Below are 21020 nucleotides of genomic sequence, written 5' to 3'. Positions count from 1 at the left end.
GTCCTGTATATGAGAGTAACCACCATTCCAAATCATTCTCCATTCTTCTATCCTGTTATTTTGCTTCAAGCCCTTTTTAAATTCATGTTTTATTATTTTATCCTATCACATAGTATCATATTAATATTCTATATCCTACTGGAATATAAATAAACTTTGTGGGTAGAAGCATTTTATATCATCAGCACTCAGAAAATCTGTCCTCAGTAGGCACTCAAAAATGTCAAATAAATGAATAAATTATAGGATTTTTTTTTGGGTCTCCACAGCCTTATAAACCATTCTGAGAAAATTTTAATGTTGCTTAATACTTTTTGCTAATGTTTTCTCGATGTTCATTAGATTTATATATGAGTTAAATGCCTTACAAATTTTATTATATTGAATTTCACATACTGGCAGAAAGGTATATGACTGAGAATTGTATCTTTAGTCTACTTACACAGCTTCTACACTCAAAAAACGATAAATTATAGGTCATAAATCTTGGAAGTAACTGGAATTTGAAACCAATCTATTTTGGCAATGGTTCCATGCTGACAGCCTTGTTGTCTAATAATGATTTTGTTATATCCTTTCCTGATTAGGAATCAGTGGTCTAGCCGTGTCCACGCAGATGAGGAAATCTGAGGACTACAGTCACTTAAGAGAATAGGGATCAGAGTGATACCTAACATATCTAACTTCCTTTATTTCTATGCACAGGTTGTATCAGTCTACAACTAGCAAGAATATGTAGAACATTAACTATCAAAACTGAAGGAACTATGTATAAGCACTTACATACAATAGGCCTAATGTCTCACCACCCTCCTTCATTTGAAAGAGCTTCTTGCTTGTTCAAGAGAAGAAACCAACACACGATGGAATGGAAATCCACTTCTCAACTTCTTAACGAATATAACCCTGTGAGCCACCTGCCATTATGACTATTGTATGATAGACAGGTCTCCCACCTCTTCTCCTCAAAAGCCTTCTGGATTAGTTACTTTTCTGTTACTATGATTAAACACTGTGACCAAAAGTGACTAATGAAAGAAAGTTTATTTTGATTTATTTTTTTCCAGAGGAATATCTCATGGTCAGGTCTATCTCATGGTCAGGAGGCAGAGCAGGAAGTGCCTGGCCTAGCAGCAGCAAACAGGAAGCTGGGAGCTCATTTTTTTCAAATGTAAGCAGGCAGCAGAAAGTACAAATAGGAAGAAGGGTGGTAGTATAAACACTCAAAGCCATTTCCAGTTGCATACTTCTTCTAGCAAGGTTCTACCTCTCAAAGATTATATAACCTCCCTAAGTAGTGCCACCAACTGGGGACCAACTGTATAAATACCTGAGCCTCTGGGAAATACATCTTATTCAAATCACCACACCTTCCAGTCATTTTCACTAATCATTATGAAAAGAGCACAGATAGAGTCTACCAGCACATGGAGACCCCGATTTGAGAGATAGAAGCCCAGTAATCAGAAGCTGATACATGCTTGAAATAACACAACAGTAAGAGAAGCCACCAATCAAAGAACCACAGTGTGGAAGAGCCAGAATGGGCCGGTTCCCCTGTTTCCTTAGACTATCCTTGCTGCATGCAGCATTTGACCCAGCTATGCTAGGTTTGTCCTACTCTAACATCAGTCAGCTTGGGTTTGGCTGAGATCCCACAGTAGCCCCTGGATTCTCACAGGACACATACATCTACAGTATTAGGAAGAGCTGCAAGTCCTCAAACTTGAAATCCAGTGCTAGAAGACCCACTCTATAGCCCATTCTGGCCTGAAACACTATGTAACATAGTAAGATGGTCCTTAAACTTACAGTAACCCTCCAGCTTTGCTTTACTGGGTGTTGAGATTATAGGCATGAGCCAGTATTCTGATCTCTGGGAGTTTTCACATCCCTAGTTCCTAAAGCATTTAATCATTTTCTGTTTTAAGTAGCTATAATAATTTCTATATCTGACAGAAAATTCTCAAGCAGCAGATGAACAGTAATAAATATTTTCATTAGTATATAAACACATGTTGTCTGGAATTGAGAAAATCGAAGTATTACTCAGTAATGGAATCCACAGGAAAACAAGGGCTAGTGGTGTATGGTAGTATGGATCAGTTGGAAATAAGAACTTTACCGTTGTGAATACTTATGTAGATCATAAATACGTAGTATGTAGTGGAAATAAGAGTTGGAATGTGATGCACTTTGCATCTATGCAAATGAAAACAAAACCACAGAAAAATGTCACCTATCTTATAAGTGATTGGAGCATATACATCGTAATATGCACATACATGAGAGAACAGTTGGGAGTGGGGTTCAAGTGTGGACTGAGAAGGAGAATAATACTTCCAATTTAGAGCTTGATGATGATGTGTAGCATGAATCTTAAAGAGTCTTGTTAATAAAATCAAACCTGAGGCCTGTTATTAGGGTGAATGCTGGAAGATCAGAGGAGCAGAACAAGCCACCGACACCTCACCTTGCCAGTTCCTCAGCTGATCCTTTTTCCTCAGACTGGATGCCTCTGAGTCCTCATCCAGAATGAATCTCAGCTGAACTGTTGTTCGAAAGCCTGAAAGCTTAACCAGCCAAATGCTTCTAGTTCCTGGTCTTCACATCTTTTATACCTTTCTGCTATTTGCCATCACTCCCTGGGATTAAAGGGGTGTGTCACCATTCCTGGCTGTTTCCAGTGTGGCCTTGAACTCACAGAGATCCAGAGGGATTTCTGCCTCTGGAATGCTAGGATTAATGGTGTGTGTGCCACCAATTCCTAGCCTCTGTATCTAGTGGCTGTTCTGTTCTCTGACCCCAGATAAGTTTATTCGGGTGCAAAATATTTTGGGGAACACAATATCACCACAACGATGGGCAGTAAGTCCCACTCTTCCTATACCTGCAGACTGCCTCTCACTGCATTCTCATCTCTGAACTGATGAGCCTAACACTTCCTTCCTCTTCTTCTCCTCTCTTTTACATTTCTCTTCTCTTTCATTTTTCTTTTTATCTTCTTCCCTACCACACATACACACCAGAGAGAGAAGGGGGGGAGGGTCACTTTATTATTCTTTGAACTACAGTTCTGCAAAGAAGATACATATGTAGAACAAAATAATTGTGTTTTGTTTTGTTTTTTGTTTTTTTTGTTTTTTAACTATAAGATCAGCAAGGACATTTAAATGCTGAGTGACCTCTCCAGTTTTCTAAAGGTCATTTTTGGTTGAAAGCTCATTAAAACAGGTATTTTCTATTCATTCCATATAGCTTCAACATCTATTGTTTTATGCATTCCTATGTAACTGAACTGAACTAAAATTAACCTGTAGTATATTCTGTTATAGACTTAAGGTTCCAGGAGAGATTTCCTCTAATTTAAATTAATTAGTAAAAAATTTAAGACCTCTGAAAAGTGCTACTCTACCAATAGTGTAGCAACATCAAGACCTCTACAGCTTTGGCTTCGATAGTCAATGTGCCAGACACAGGGGCATCTTCAGTTTGGTTTCTGATTTCTGCTTCTACTCCAGCTTTCTGAGGGAAGGTTTTTGAGTTGGTTGTGGTTGGCTCAATGAGAACTCTGCCTCATAACTCATTTTAGAACTCACAAACCCATGTACAGAATGAGAAGACTCCTCTCTGGTCATCCACAAAGCACAGAGTTTTCTCATGCATTTCACAGAAGCTTTACCTTAGACCAAAAATGATCCTAAACATTAGATAATTAGCGAATTTTTTTAATTATTAAAAAATATAAATTACTGTAGAGAAAGAATGTCTGTAAAATCATCATTCAATAACACAAATTGGTAATAATAACAATGCTAGGAAACACAGTGTGTGTATATATGTATATATATGTGTTTGTGTGTGAGAGAGAGAGAGAGACAGAGACAAAGAAAAACTATTATATATATATACATATATATATGTATATATACATACACACATACATACGTACACACACACACACACTCATATGTGTGGGCTATTTTTTCTTATTTTGACCCAAAGAATATGCATTGATAAATGGCTTTATTGCTTAATCTTCAATTAGGTCTGGTTGTTGTGTGTGTGGTATTAATGTAAACTGACAGAGAGAAGCACCAGGTGTATTCAATTAAAAGAGTTTTAAAGAGAAAGATCATGTTTTACAACTAAGTTGCATTTTCAAAACTATATTTAGCAGGTCTAATGCAATGTCATGGTTGCAGTAAATAAAAGTCAAGATGACTGAAAGCAGATGTGTCTCACGGGTCAATGTTCCTGCTGCCTGATTTCCATCACCTCCTCTGAAACCACTCAGTTTCACACGTAGACCTTCCCAGAACCTTGGCAGGTTTCTGTAGTTACTCTTCTCTATGCAACAGAAGATTTGCTTTATTTGAAAACTTCAGTTTGTAATTTTATTAGTCCCAATCAAGCTGAACATCAGAACTAACAAGGCACCAGGCCAATTATCTCTACCATTATTTCTGGATTTACTGAAGTAAGACACAAATCAGAGAAACTTAAACAGAGAACTTGGGAGAACTGTGAAGTCTACTTGTGAATGTGCTGCCTATTTATTATTTACTTGCTGGTTCTTGGCATATAAGATGAACCCATAGGAAGTGTCCCAAATATCATGCATCAGACTTGTGTGGAATCATTATGCAATGAAACTATTTTTAGACTTTCTAAAGTTATGAGAAATTAATGAAGCTTAAATTTGAAAATCCAGGCATAAAGGAAAAAGGAGGTACATTTAGTTTGGCATACTGCACTTCTATGTATAAGGAGCCAACTCTGATCCAATTAGTCCTTCCTGGTATTTTTTGAAAGAATATTTACCCAAATGCAGTAGTATACAAGTTACAGTCTTAACATTTCTTGAGACATTTTACCTATTATATAAACTTCAAAATTGAATTATTTCTAGAAAAATATTTATATGAAACTGCTAGAACTTCATGGAGTTATTTTCTCTCAATATTCCAACTAGGTCATAGACCCAGAGCTCTACTCACAGTGTTTATTGTAGACTAAATATTTATGTATTCTCCCATTCATATTTTAAATATATGTCCCAATGTGATAGATGGCATTAGGAGGTGGGGGTCTCTGGGAGGTAAATCAGATTAAAAGAAACCCATAGGAGCTCCCTTGTCATGTGATAAATGTAAATATATAGTAAAAGGATAGATGCCAAGGAATCAGGGAATAGGCTCTCACCAAAGACCAATCCTCAGGTCCCTCAGTCTCAGAGTTAGCAGGCTCTGCATGTGGGCCATGTGAGTTTCTACTTGGGTATTTCATGTCAAGCTCCAGATGACTAAGATGGTGTGTGTGTCTGTAACACAACAAACCAATAATAGAGGTCCCCAGACTACATTTTAACGCATGTAATAAAATGAATCTGGAAAGGAGTTAATAATAATTCATTTATTTTCTGTTCACTAATGTCTTGTTTATTCCTTAAGAAAAAATCTCAAACACTGTCACATCCCAAAAGTCTGTTGTTTCTGTGTAGATATGTGCATGTTTTGTTTTGATCAGGATCTGTTTTGTTATTTACTAATTATTTCATGCACACACTATATCTCCTAATTAACTAGCAAACTGCTAAGCAGGGAGTAGGCACAATATTTTATAGCTCCCTGACACCTAATTAAGATATTATAAATTCATGCCTTTCAATATGACATTCCCTTAGTGATCCAACATGTACCAGATCAAATATAAAACACCACAATTATAACCTAGAAGAACTATAGGTATTGACAAGGCAGAAATGGAATGACACACTCAATGTTGGAAAAAGCTAAGCCTTAGCTCAGATAATATCTGAGATCAGATCCTAGTAAAAGCAACAACATCCTTAATTTTGTGATGTGAAAAGAAGATCCCTCCCATGAAGAGGGGAACAGGATTAGTCCCACAACTGGCTCAATAGGCTAGAATAGAACTTCCTGACACCCAAAAGGAGGCAGACTATCTTGGGGTGATTGTAGGTGATATAACACTTACCAAGCTGTCTCTTATAGAAGATTAAAGAAACTGGTAAGACTGCAGCCAAGGGACCTTGCGCCAAGTCATTACTTGGAAGCAGGAAATGAAATCATGACAGATTAAATTCAAAGAAGAAAAACAACCATAGTGGTTTTGAAATAAGTACCTCAAAAAGTCTTAAAGAATACATAAATTAATAGCCCCTCCAAAAAGGAACAAAATATTATAATCCAAAATCAATACTAAAGAAATAATGAAGGTGAAGGGTGCACACACACACACACACACACACACACACACACACACACACACACACACACCACACCACACCCATACACCACACTTCCATTCATGTTTTTTTGACACAAGATCTCATGTATCCCAAGCTTATCCTCAACATACTATGTAGCGCAAGATGACCTTGGACTTCTGACACTCCTGCCTCTACCTCCTGAATGGTAAAGATTATAGGTACATTATTAATCTAGAAAAATAGAGAAAAGCAGAGTGGGAGAGAGAACAAAATCAAAACCCCTATACAAAGATATGGTGGACCCAAATCACAAAATACACATAGAATTTGTCACAGGGTATTCAAAATATCAAATTCCCATCATGCAGGGTGAAATTGAAAACAATCTACCTGTCTGCTGAGTTAAAAAAAAAAAGTATATAAGTAAGCAAGATGACCAAAAAGTTAAAGAATAGAACACTCCCATCATATTATGAAGAGTCTTAGGATACTATATCAGAAGTCAGGGCAAAGCCATGAGGGAAATGAGTTCCTTCAAATGAGACAAAGATTCTCATGGGAGCAGAACAACATGGGAAGCAACTGACATACTTAACACTACAGTGAAATGCATAAAACAGACACAGAATGTGAAGGAAAATTACAAGTCCCTACAAACCATAGCTTTTGGTAAAAACCTTCATATATTTCTATCAGAAACAGATACACAAAGCAGCTATGTAATAAGTAAATTATATGGAAGTACTTAACAAAAAATGAGTGTTTTTCACTTATATTATGTATTTGGAAATAATGTACAGATAAATCTTAAAACTTCATATAGACCAAAAATAACTTTTAAACAATGCAAAGGATTGGGTCTGGGGAAATGGAACTAATCAATTCATAAGATCTCATCTTAAAAAATAAGATAAAGACCAATTTAGGAATATACCAATGTAATAAACCTGTATACACATATGTGTACAGACACACACCCACACATCTGTATACACATAAGAACAGATTAGATAAACACACACAAACTCAAATCTCACAGATCACCATTTCGTATTTCCAACAGTGCTTAGCTCTCCACTGGGTACACTGTAACTACCCGGATGTTATTGAATAGCAGACAATTTGGTCCTAAAAGATACATTATATTCTAGATTTCAATTTTTACTGTTTTAGTTTTATGTGCAGGCAGCTCAAAAACTCCCTTTCAACTCACAGAAGTCCTATGGGGTAAATAGAAGAAAACAAATTGGAGAAAACTCAACAAAACTAAGCAACCTTTTACAATATTTAAAAAAAGAACTATATGTTGTTACTATTTTTCCAGTTGTACTGAAACTGCAGGAAGCAGCTCAAAGTAATAAACACAAAATAACTGTCTGAAAATTGTAATTCACTTAAGGCATTGATGTTATTCATTATTAATATTAATTTTCGATTAATATTTAAGCATTTGTACTTTTGTTTTCAGTGAAAACTTACCAGTTTTGCTTCCACCGTAGGCAAAACACTCACTATTGTGAGAGGAAACAACGAAATATATGCCTCTATGAAAGATTAAACTGGGATTTTTCCCGTAAGAACAGAGCTTAAAGTTATACTTAGTTAAGTAAACAGAAAGGCTATTTTTAAATAAATTAAGCACTTCACAAAAATTGCTCTGAATAGATATCACATCTATATTGGTATTATTTAACATATTATTTGATGTGTCTTTTTTATATATTATAATCACAAATCATTGATTTAACTGTTGTTCTAATAGTAGATTTTATTTTTAAATGCAGAGGTTGAAACTCACACAAATACATCCAGATATTTTTATGTGACTATGCATGTAAACTAAGATTGTTAACTGCAAAAATCTTTGAACATTAAAGTTGTTTCAAAGGGTATTTAGCGTTTTCACTTTATTTCTGTGATCATTCAAGTAATTCAGGTCTTACAACAGATTGCATATTTTATTTTATGAAATTATTCTCTTATCCAAACCATCAGGATACAAAATATTGTATTTTATACATATTACCTGAGGGCTTTTTAATAATTCACAACTATAGCTATTAATTATAACTATACTAGATATGTGCAGAATTACTAAAAGTACTTACTACCAAGTGGACAGTTCAAAAGCAAGGAGGTGAGGAAGGCAGGCAAGGAAGAGTTTTAGAGCTAACTGAAGCACTTGGCATAGGGGCCTGTGCCTATAATCCTAGCACTGGGCAGGTGGATGCAGGAACATCAGGACTTCAAGGCCAGTCTCAGCTACATAAAGATTACATGAGACTCTGCCTCAAAAAAATAAAAGTTATAAATTAAACCAGAATAAAAAGTGAAAGAAATAAAAAGAAAGAATTGACAAAACTATACACAAAATGTTTATATAGAATACAAATTTAACAAATGGCAGTTGAAAATTAGTTGTTCTACTTTATATTCTTTAACTTATTGCTATTTTTTTTTTTTTTTTTTTTTTTTGGTTTTTTCGAGACAGGGTTTCTCTGTGCAGCTTTGCGCCTTTCCTGGAGCTCACTTGGTAGCCCAGGCTGGCCTCGAACTCACCAAGATCCGCCTGGCTCTGCCTCCCGAGTGCTGGGATTAAAGGCGTGCGCCACCAACGCCCGGCAACTTATTGCTATTTTATGTAGAATATTATTTTAAGATGTGTTACATTTGTTTATGCTGTGGAACATTCGTTTAATGATGCAAAGATGTGTTGCATTATTTTATGTTGCATTTGTTTGACTCCATGAAGCTGAATTACTTTGCCTGTCTTAAACACCTGATGGTCTAATAAAGTGATGAATGGCCAATAGCGAGGCAGGGGAAAGGATTGGTGGATCTGTCAGGCAGAGAATATATAGGAGTAATCTGGGAGGAAAGGAAGAAAGATCAAGGAATGGAAGAACAAAGAGAGGAAGGAGGAGGACTTCAGGGGCCAGGCACCAAGCCACCCAGCTACACAGCCAGACATGGAGTAAGAAGGAAAGAAAAGGTATACAGGCATAGAGAAAGATAGAAGCCATGAGGCCAAAGATTGACAGGATAATTTAAAGTTAAGAAAAGCTGGCAAGAAATGAGCCAAGCTAAGGCCAGGCTTTTATGATTAAAAATAAGCCTCTTTGTGTAACTTATTTGGGAGCTGGGTGGTAGGCCTCCCAAAAGAGCAAAGAGTAAAGAGCAAAAAACAACCAACAGCCGGGCGGTGGTGGCGCACGCCTTTAATCCCAGCACTCGGGAGGCAGAGCCAGGCGGATCTCTGTGAGTTCGAGGCCAGCCTGGGCTACCAAGTGAGCTCCAGGAAAGGCGCAAAGCTACGCAGAGAAACCCTGTCTCGAAAAACCAAAAATAAAAAAAAAAAAAAAAAAAAAAAAAACAACCAACAACAATTTTATATTATTTTATTTTGTTATTATTATTATTACATTTTTATTTTGAGAAGCAAATACTCTAGGACTATATATTCAATCTTATGCCAAAGTACTTCAGCTTGGAAAATATTAAAAGTACTAAATTATTTATGAGTTTTGTCATTAAGAATATTCAAAAAAAATAGTAAAGTATTTGTTCAGAAAGCCATTTTTGTTACACAGGTAGTGGAAATTTTTAGCAACACATTTATAACTGTGGTTTTATCTATTTTTAAAATGAGGAAACTCTAGCAAGTAGGATTGGCCATTGAGCATGCTACTGAGCACAGATTTGGTTGGGGAGAGTAATGCTGAATTTATATTTATCTGATTTTCCTTCAGTTGGCCTCTAGGCCATGCCTTTTAAGTTTTGAAATGACATGGACAAGCTAAACCTTCCTGAGTATTTCTATAAATATTACACATTTCTTTGTATATATGAAAACAATTCTCTGACTTGAAGGGTAAACAGTTATTTTACAATATTTAAACTGTGAAACCACTTATAACCCTTTGGTGAGGATTGACAGATACTCACCAACTCAGAACACATCTCTTGCAACAAGAATTAGCAGATAAAGGTGTTTCCCAATAATAAACAATCAGAATTACTGTCCACCCTCAAAATAACATTTTCTTCAATCCAAATTCAAATACACTTTTTGATTATTTTATTTTTCAAAGACAGTCTCATGTAAGTCTTTGTTGCCTTCTAACATCCTACCTACATAGCTAAGAATGATCTTGAACTTCTGACCCTTCTGTCTCTACCTGCAGTTGCTGAAGTGTAGATATGTGGCACCATGACTGATTCCAAAGTTAAACATCTTAATTAAAATTTCCCCCCTTTACATCAGCATTAATATTGGTAATGTTTTCCTTAAATAAAAGTAATATAAATTATACATTCATTTATTAGATTTGGTAATTTTGTAATTGTTCTTAAAGCTGGGGGAAAAAGTTGAGACAAGGACATTTGAAGCTGTATGGTGAAAGAAAATTCACATTATTTTTCTGAAAACGTTGATCCCTAAGCATTTCACTGATACCCATAGATTAGAGCTTCTTTCAATTTTCATCACAGAACCTTCTTTTTGCTGGGGGCAGCTATCATTGAAGAGACTCATAATAGGGCAAAGTGCTCAGAATAAGTAACTATTGAGTGCTCAGGCCTAAATGACACATATGTATTAACTACATGCAAAGGTTCAGGGGACATTATAAAAGAGGGAGTGGTAAATCATTAAAATCTAGAGGATGGGAAGAATAAGAAATGATGTCTTTTATACAATACTTTGCTCTTTCACTCATGCACTCACAGCAGCTATGGTTACCTGCCCAGGATCTTCACAAAATCAAGGCACTCCACAATCTAGAATGAATAGAAAGAAGAGGGGCTCATGAGCTCTATCCCTACCTGAGAGGCCATTGACAAAACATGGCTTCTGGGGGTGGGGAGTTACTTTTCTTTGGGAATGTAGCCTTTGGTAGGATGTCTATGCTACAGTGGATGACCTCACATCCATGTGCATGCAGGCAGAATTTATTAGACTCAATGGGTTATAAAAAAGGAAAAATGAAGACATTGAAGATATAAGGGGGACATGTACAATGACCACATAGAGAGTGGAAAAGTGAAGTTGTGAGCGAGTATGAGCAATATAAACAAAAATACATATACAAAGAGTATGACCATCAAGTTATGTAATTATTCTGCAAATATACTTTAGTATGTACATGAAATTCCCAAAATCACTAGCATAATATATTGTATTTAAATTTCGCTAATTGTTTAGATGATAAATAACCCATATGTTTTCCTACAGCAGAGCTTGAATAAGTATTATGCAAGTTTAAAAAATATTGTAACCATCCTTCCTCCCTCTCTTCAACAGGATTCCCAGAGCTCAGACCAGTGGTTGGCTGGGGATCTCTGCATCTGCTTATATCAGTTACTGAACACAGGGAGGTCAAGGTCATCACAAAGGAACACTCAGAGACAACTAGACTGGGCTCATAGGAGCTCACAGACACTGGACCAACATCTAAGAAGCCTGCATGGGACCAACCTAGGCCCTCTACATATATGTGACCGTTGTATACCTTGGTCTACTTGTAGGACTCCTAGCAATGGGAGCAGGACCTGTTTCTGGCTCTTTGGGAGGCTTTTGGGAACCTATATTTCATACTGGGGTGCCATATCAAGCCTTAATACAAGGGGAGGAGCTTAGTATCATCTCAACCTGCTATGCCATGCTTTGTCGACACCCATAGGTCAACAGAAACAGAGGAGCAGTAGATTGAGCTGTGCATAAGGGAAGTGTGTGTGTGTGGGGGGAGGAATGGAAGGAGCAGAGGGAGGGAAAATCCAGTTGGTATGTAAAATAAATGAATAATTTTAATTAATAAATCTATCATAACATTTTCCTCATATTTCTCCCCCCAAAACTAGTATAAAATATACTTATTCATCAGTAACTAGTTTTATTCATTTTAAAGTGACATTTTCCATCTGGTGCTGTTAAATCAGAAGTTTCATCGAGAGTTTAATCTCTTGAAGCTTTCTTTTTTTTTTTTTTTTTTTTGGTTTTTCGAGACAGGGTTTCTCTGTGTAGCTTTGTGCCTTTCCTGGAGCTCACTTGGTAGCCCAGGCTGGCCTCGAACTCACAGAGATCTGCCTGGCTCTGCCTCCCGAGTGCTGGGATTAAAGGCGTGCGCCACCAACGCCCGGCCTTCTCTTGAAGCTTTCTTCCTGCACATTTCATAACATTTATGACTGCTGACTGCTGAAAGTAGAACTAATGGCCAAATGACACAATCCACTTAGGATTTCTGTGTCCTTGCCTTTCCTTTCCATACCCCCTGCTAATGTAGATGTAGACTTGACTCATTGTTCTAAATGATGCCTGTCCTGATTAGTGTTTGTTTGTTGATATTTTGTTTTTGTCCTTTTGGTCAACTTGACATATGCTATCTGTCATATGTCATAACATATGTCATAACACATTCTTAATATAACAGAGTTATCTGAAAAGAGGAACCTAACCAGGTGATGGTGGAGCAAGCCTTTAATTCCAGCACTTGGGAGGCAGAGACAGGTGGATCTCTGTGACTTTGAGGTCAGCATTGTCTACAGAGCTAGTTCCAAGACAGCTAGGGCTGTTACACAGAGAAACTCTGTCTCAAAAAAAAAAAAAAAAGAGAGAGAGAGAGAGAGAAAAAGAAAAAGAAAGAAAGGAAAAGAGAAAAACAAAAAATGCCTCTATGAGATTGCCTGCAGGGTAAGTCTGATGTGGGGAGGTCTAGCTTACTATGTATATGGTGCCACCCTTGGGCTCATGTGTTGCATACTAAAGTAAACTGAGCAATATTTGAATAGCAAGCTAGCAAGCAGACAGCGCTTCTTCATTACTTCTGTTCAGTTCTGTCTTCAGTTTTCAGCCTTCATTTCCTTCCTTTACTTCTTTCAGTGATGGAGAAAGACCCCAGAGAGTTATAAGATGAAATAAAATATTTCCTCTCCAAGCTGATTTTGGTCATGGTGTTTCATCACAGCAATAGAAACCCTAACACAATGTCCCCTTCAGAATTCACCTTGGATTTCCCTTCAGCTGCTGATGGTCCCATGGATACCGAATTGCTTCTTTGAAATTTAGAAACTAACAGAGCTTTGAAAGTTAGGCAAATGGATAATGAGAAAATATAGAGTTGAGAAAATATAGGGGTAGGAAATTTGCTATGATATTCTAAAAATGAACAGTAGAAAGTTTTGTACCCATACTCATTTCCTGTGTAATTACATCTGCTAGAATATTAAAAAAAGGAAAAGCCTTGCTTTCAAATACCAAACATATCTACTATATAAACCCAGAGGCAGTTAATATCTTTAATGAGGACAAAAGCACACAGGAAAACAATTATGCTTCTTTTAAATCATAGTTTACAGCAAACTAATTGAATTTAAAAGTAATTACACAAGGAAATATCAATTAGATATCTATTGTCTCTCTTGTGTAATTATAATGTGTTAGTGCTGATGCTTCATAATTGTTTTGAGCAGCTTTTTAAATCCTATCATTAGTTTTCCAGAAAAGAAACTGAAAAGTGTTAGATATTTCTCGCTCTCAGGTGGTGTTTTATAAGTAGGTGGCTATAATTCCATCTTTGTAACAAGGAGAACAACTCATTTCAAAGACATCCTGGTCTACTAAAAGCACTTGAACATTTGTAGAACGACTTCTTGAAAACTAATGGTCATACTTATTTGGAAGTACTTTATAACAACCAGATCTAAATCAACTGAGCTACCTACCATGAGCATCAAGAGATTTGCAATAGCTAAAAAACATGTTGGTTTCTAAAGCAAGTGAATCTGTGTTAACCCCACTTGTCAGGTAACAGTGTACACAGATTTAAAAAAAAAAGAAAAAGAAATGAGGAACAGAAATGGTCATTCTTAATCTCAAAAGGCATCCTACTTTCCCTTTGTTTCCCCTTTTCTTAAATGAGTTACCAGGAGGTGAACAATATAATTGTAATTCTTCAAAGTTCCAAGTGAGAGGAAACTTCATTCTGAGGTTGTGCAAGAGATGTAATTCTTATATAATATGACACTTGGCAGCTGGTGGACTTCTTCACTTTTCAAGGCCCTCCTTCAGTCTCTTTGATATATCCCCTCGCTTAACATAATGATAGTTACAGCTTATTCCCATTCATAATAATATTCCTACTTCACACTGACTTATCACAGAGCATCATGGCAGTATCTTCTACTTTTAGGCTTTTAATACCCATAGTCTCATTATTATTCCTGAAATCCAGAAAAAAATACCATGTGCCATTTAAATATCTTTGAAAATATATAACAGAGGTTCAGAAAGATGCTATCACCAAACCTAGTCATTCAAGCCTATAATCCCAGTCACTTAGAAGGATAAAGGAGGAATATATCAACTTCAAGGTCAATCTGTACTATAGAGTAACCACAATGCCAGCTTAGAAAACTCAGGGATACTCTGTCTTGAAAGTTAATGACAGCTGCAGATGTAACTTAGTGGTAGATTACTAGTCTACAATGCAGGGACACTTAGATTCAATCTCAATCTCAAAAAATAAATAGATAATTAATTTTTAAAATAAAATTTAAAACCTATGTATCAGAGTGTATGTACATTTGAACACACACACACACACACACACACACACACACACACACACACACACACACACCTTCTCTCAGCCATAGAAGGCTGGGAAATAAGTGAAAATGTCAACATTTTCTGCAGTAACATCTACTGCTTCTGTAAATCTGCCCAATACCACATGCCTATCAATTCCTCCTAGAATTCATTTGGTGTTTATAGAGAGAAAGGGCACATCACTTATCATTTAAAGAAGAGTTTGGATCATAAAGCCCTGGTACTTTATCTCCTAAACTGGGAAAACAGGAGGTACATTATCTGTTAGAGGAATAATATTGGCCTAATAGAGTCTGTATCACCCTACGCAAATCTCAGTATTTGTCTTGCCTTCTTGCCTCTGCTTCTGATTATATTTTCATGTAAGTTTTGGGTAGACTCCTCCCCCAGACTTTCACTTCAGTTAATATCTGTAGTGATTCTTCACCTAGTTATTGTTTGTTTGGTTTTTATCCACTCACTGGTGATTTCATAAAAAGATGGATTTTAGGTTTGCTCTTGACATCACAACTACAGTGGTGGATAACTGTCCTTTCAGAACAAAGCATCTTTGAAGAATTTCTTTCTACCAGAGTCACCTTTGTACATGATACCCACACAGTGATTCACCATATTTAGGAGAAAGGAAGTTCAGAGTTACCCAAGTGACCTATGAATTCAGCAATTTCAGATTCCTCACAACTCTGGGCTGCTGTGGTTACTCATTTTCTTCAAATTCCTTTAAATGTTTCCAGTTTTCTAGAACTTTCATTAGGAACTCAAGAGGGAGAAGTGTGTTGCATTCCTTTTTTTGAAGAGCAGTTGGTTCGCTGTCAATATTGCCTATTTGGTAAAGCTGTAGCTAACCCAGGGCAGAAGGACATCTTAAGAATGAAAAGCTAAAAGAACTTGATTAGGATTATAAAATTACTTTTGTTTTACCTTTGGATACTATTCTATTTTCCCCAGATCAGGTCTCCATTATTCAAAGGTAAAATGGATGGTCCCACTAGACAAACCAAAACCTTATAAGTTGGTGTTGTACTGAAAAAGGGTTAATGATTCTAATTTTTCACTTATTACACTTCAAAAGAATATCTTTACCATTAACTACTTAATTAGTACAGAAATGAGTTTTTTTTTTTTTTTTTGGTTTTTCGAGACAGGGTTTCTATGTGTAGCTTTGCGCCTTTCCTGGAACTCACTTGGTAGCCCAGGCTGGCCTCGAACTCACAAAGATCCACCTGCCTCTGCCTCCCGAGTGTTGGGATTAAAGGCGTGCGCCACCACCGCCCGGCTCCAGAAATGAGTTTTTCAAAAATATCACAGAGTATTGTGATAAATTTGGATAGGTATTTAAACAGACATTCTGATAGCAAGCAGAACTCAAGAGATGTGGGCAAAAAGATAAGTTCACTCACAGAGAATCTATTAGTCATCTCTAAAGTCATGTCTTGCTTGAGCTTAATCTTTATTTTTAGGTTGTGACTTCCAGCAGGTCTGTGTTTCCAATATATTTGACAGGAATAGATGTCTAAATAATTGTTAGGCATAAATTAATAATCAGCTGGCTGGTGCACTTTTTATAAAGTAGGTAAGAATTATGAAAAGTTAAGGAGAAATTCTTCTAGCACTGGTAGTCCAGTCCAAGGCCTGTGGGTTAGGCTGGCATAACTGAAGAATTACTGTAACAAACCCTGAAAACTAAGGGGCTTTGCTACCACACTTTTGAAGCCAGAGACTTATGGTGCTAAGCATTCACACTAGAGGCTTATTGCTTTAACCAGTAACCAATTCTGGCCCTGGCACTTGGCAGCAATTATAATCCTTGGCTTAAAGCAGAAGCAACAGTGGACAGACTCAGGTGGCAGCAGCAGTACCTGCTAATATTACAGCTCTCAGACCTTGGGTGCTGGGAATCTCTGCAGTTGTACAAGTGCTATAGCTCCCAACCCTAAGTATCAGGTTCCCCCAGTCTGTGGCTGGTGCCACAGCCCTAGACCTAGGGTACATGGAACCTTTGGCACTTAGGGCTTGGCAGCTTTCTGACACTCTTGCAGCAACCAGGGTCCACAGTTTCTTATCTTCAGTTCCTTAGAGCCTTCCAAAGCCTGTTGTCTTCCTTATTCCTACTTCCTGTTATTTCTGCTGCTACTGCTCTTTGAGATGACTCCATTGCTCTGTCTTCACTACTGCTGCTCCAGAATGGGTGCTCCTATCTGTAAAATTAGAGTTTGTCTACTGCTTTAGTTAACCTGTCTTCCTGCTGCCAGCTCATCCCACCACACCCACAATAAAATCCAAAGGAGACAAACAAAACAAAATAACAAAAAATACCTCTACAGAGTACCCTTGTATTTGGCCTATTGTTGCAACACCATAAAGCAGGTAGCTCTCTCCATATGACAGGAAACATGAAATAAACTGATCTTTATTCAAATGAAGTACTGTGTGAACCAATCACAGGCCTTCTATTGGGTTTAGGGCAGGTGCTTCTTTGGCCTGGGTGAGAATGATTGAAAGGTGTTTATCAAATTTTGTTCTTGGAGTACTGGTTTTGAAGGCCTGTGCCAACTATCAGGAGGATGTTTGCAGCCCGGGTTGCACAAGTCCTCTCCTCGAAGCTGCTTCCGTATCCTCCCAGAGATTGTAATGTGTCCAAATAGCCACACTGCCATGAGGTAGTCTGGCTGATATTTCTAGACTCAAGGTACCGGGGTGGGTGGGGGGAGTCTAATAGCTGCCAATTAGGGACTCAAATCACCCCACCTTCAGTGTCTTATTTAAAAAAAAGATAAATCTTTAAGGGGGTGTTTACAATAAAAGCTTAACTAGAGCCATTTAAGTACTTGACAACGCTTGCCTAATATCTCCTACCTTACTACCTCAGATGGGGAGATGGTTCTCCTCTAATCTCTCTCATACAGAGCCCAAATTTCTCCTCTTACAGAAAAATGCTGATAGCATCCACCATATCCCCAGTATTCCCATGTAGCCATCATGTTTCACACATGGGAACTTGTTGGATATTTTGATGTATCTGGGTTGCCATGGTGGCGGTGCTGCTATACACATTTTATCATCAAGAAAGCATTATGTTTAGAGTTTATGTTCCTAGCCATGTGTCTTTCAGACACCCTAACCAGACTGCTGACTTTCCCTTCCACAGACTTCCACATGGTCGTTAGCCTCAACATAAATGCTAATGATGGGCTCTGGGTAAATCAGAAAATGAAACCATTAACCTAGACTTCTCAGGGTTGCTTCTTAGGTTTTCTGTAGTGAGCAGATACCGGCCACAAAGTCACTGAAAGGTAATTCCCGATTGTTACAAGTTTCAGAGAAATATGTTTTCATATGGTCATCGTGTTTTCTTCCCCTATTACTTCAATCACACTCTTGCTAGGCTACTCTGGAATACAGCAGTGGTCATCTTTAGGGCACAGGCATGTCTTCAAGATGGAGACACACTCTGAGTCCTTGTCACCACAACGGCCATGAGGACCTCTCCTGCTATTTGCGGTAACATTCAGGTAACCATGGCATCCGTGTGGGGCTTCACTAGCCATTGGCTCTCGGAGATAATGCCCTCTTTGCAGTGCAACATTCTGAAGAAGGAAGCGTTGCCAGCGTCCTCGAGAGGGCGGCCCTGCGCACGCGCACGCGCGCACTCGGCCCAGTGACCTGCGCAGACGCAGTGGCCAGCTTCCGGTCGCCAAGGTGGGGCGCAGAGCACACGCCATGTCTTGCTTCAGCCGCTCTAAGTATAAGACCGGGGACCTGGTGTTTGCCAAGCTCAAGGGCTATGCCCACTGGCCAGCGAGGATCGAGCACGTCGCGGAACCCAACCGCTACCAGGTGTTCTTCTTCGGGACCCACGAGACGGCCCTGCTAGGCCCCAAGCACCTGTTCCCTTACGAGGAGTCCAAGGAGAGGTTCGGCAAGCCCAACAAGAGGCGCGGCTTCAGCGAGGGGCTGTGGGAGATCGAGCACGACCCTATGGTCGAGGCCTCCCCTTGCCTGGGCTCAGAGGAGGAGCAGCCCTGCAACCAGGGGCCCGGGCAGGGGGAGGAGCCCGAGGAGCTGGAGGAGCTGGAGGAACCGGAGGAGCCGGACGAGCCCAAGGAGCCCAGGCAGGAGCTGGAGCCCGAGTTCCTACCTGACCTGGAGCCAGAGCCGGGGCCTGAGAGCGAGGGGGAGCCGGAGCCGGTGCCAAGGCCTGCCTATGGCCTGCTGGACGCCGCGGAGGAGGAGCCAGGCCTTGCCGAGGCGGAGCCAGGAGATCAGGAGGCCGAGCCAGGAGAGCAGCAGGCCGAGCAGATGCTAGAGCAGCAGGCTGAGGCCGAGGCCGAGGAGCCAGGGCGTCTGAAGAGGAGCGCGGCCGAACAGCCGCAGGATACCCCCAAACGGCCCAGGGAGGCGGCGCCCAGCGGCCCACTGGAGATGGAGCCGGCTGGAGAGCGCGAGGCTGAGGCCTGCCCCATCATGGAGGAGCCTGACCAAGCCCAGGAGCAGCTGCCTTCGCTGGAGGAGGAGGCCACAGAGGAGGCGGTCCAGGCCCTGATTGGTGGAGAAATCGAAGGCCTGTAGTCACGGTGTCTGTAGAAGAGCCCTCTACCCTTTCCTGATGCCACCTGGCTGTGGCTGGCAAAACCCACTAGGGCCCAGTCCTCACCCCAGCCCACCTCTCCTTCATTTACTCACCTTCTCCAAGCCTGAATTCCTGGGATGGGTCAGGCCACTTGACATCAACTTCGTGGCTTCAGTTGCGGCCCCCTTCCCTCCCTAAACTCTTATGGGCATTTTGGATCTCTGCCTGGATACCAGGAGTGAAGGGGGTGGAGGAGAGAGAGCAAAGGCGACTTTCAACGGTCTGGGAGGGGCGGTCTGTAAACTGGTGATGTTGGTCCTGTGGGGGCGTGAGCATAGTCTCCTTGAGTTCCTGTCTCTTCCTCCCATAGCTCTATTCCCAGTTTTATAGGATCGAGGAAGGTGACTGGGGGGAGGAGGACTCAGTCAAGTTTTCTGTTATCACAGGCAGTTCTGAAGTTGCCCTTTTTCGTTTCGTTTTTCATTAAAACATTTGGGGCTCTCCAGCTGTAAGATGTGAAGACTTTGCCTGCCCATTTGGATAGAAGTGGTGAGACATTATCCTCTCCACATCTCTTGGACCACTGACGGATGCCGTTTCGGAGACCTCAGCTGCCCCTTTCAGTCGACCTTGGAGCCCCAGGGCCTTCAGTAATATATATCACTAGGACAAAACACTTGAGGAACCACCGTTGTTTTAAGAGGAATTTTATTCTGTTTAGAAAAACCGTTGGTTGTGCCTGCTCCTAATTTTTTCTGTGGCCAGTGTCATTATCAAATGAACCGGGAATTCCCTTTTTGTTTGGGATTTGATGACCTCGTTGTTAGGGCTTTTTTTTTTTTTTCTTTTTTTAAAATTTCCATCCACATATCACCATCTGGGCCCCTCAGTGTTGTCACCTACTACAAAATGTAATGTACTGAGAAGTTGAGTGTCCTTTCCCAACATCTGTCTCTGTACCTTTGTACCCTTGGGCCCTGCACTTTTCCCTCGGGCTCTGATGAAAAATTTTAACTATACTTTTGGAGGTTAGGTCTGAGAACCGTAGACTATTTCAGTTCTAGGAAATAAAACCGTTGATTACTTTAAAGCAAATCTTCTCAGGCCTGTTCCTTTGCTGTCCAAAAGAACTGAGTTTTAAATGTGTTTCGCCTTTTGTAGCACCAAAAGCAAAGACCTACAGAAAAGGATGCTCTTGGAGGCTTTGTTTCTTGATGTCACCACCTTTCCCTGCATTAAAATAGTCACTCGCACTCATTCAGAGGAGTAGACGAAGATTAAAAAGCTTGGAGGACGACAAATTGCACATTGCATTTTAAACCTAAATGCTATGGTAGGAGTTTTGGTTTGGAGAGCATGAGTGAAAGGTGAAAGGGTTGGTTTGGTTCTTTTTCTTGCCTTTTCCCTATCTTTTCAATTAACATGTAATCCCTTAACACCCTTTTCATGAAAGTATAATTGCTTCTTAGTCCCAGATTTAAAAATATGTAGTATCTGTACAATATTGGGGCCTTTTTGGTGACTTTGTCCAAATATATGAGGAAAATTTAAATAATCTTAGTCACATGTTGGGGGTCCCAGGTTCTGCATGAAGGATTGAGAGATAATAA

General features: G+C 39.3%; 1 protein-coding gene across 1 annotated transcript; it reads left to right on the top strand.

The window, feature by feature from the left end:
* Positions 1-18420: 18420 nt before the first annotated feature.
* On the top strand, positions 18421-20505 carry Hdgfl1 (HDGF like 1). The gene has a single exon (XM_006994420.4). It carries the CDS (start codon positions 18561-18563, stop codon positions 19407-19409), a length of 849 nt encoding a protein of 282 aa, XP_006994482.1. The 5' UTR covers positions 18421-18560; the 3' UTR covers positions 19410-20505.
* Positions 20506-21020: the final 515 nt, after the last annotated feature.

This window comes from Peromyscus maniculatus, chromosome 5 (assembly GCF_049852395.1).
Source record: "Peromyscus maniculatus bairdii isolate BWxNUB_F1_BW_parent chromosome 5, HU_Pman_BW_mat_3.1, whole genome shotgun sequence".
Lineage (NCBI taxonomy): Eukaryota > Metazoa > Chordata > Mammalia > Rodentia > Cricetidae > Peromyscus > Peromyscus maniculatus.
Note: the sequence above shows the minus strand (reverse complement) of the source record. Positions and strands in the feature narration are given on the sequence as shown.

Coding starts and splice junctions, on each gene's coding strand:
- Hdgfl1 (XM_006994420.4), top strand. CDS start 18,561: ATGTCTTGCTTCAGCCGCTCTAAGTATAAGACCGGGGACCTGGTGTTT.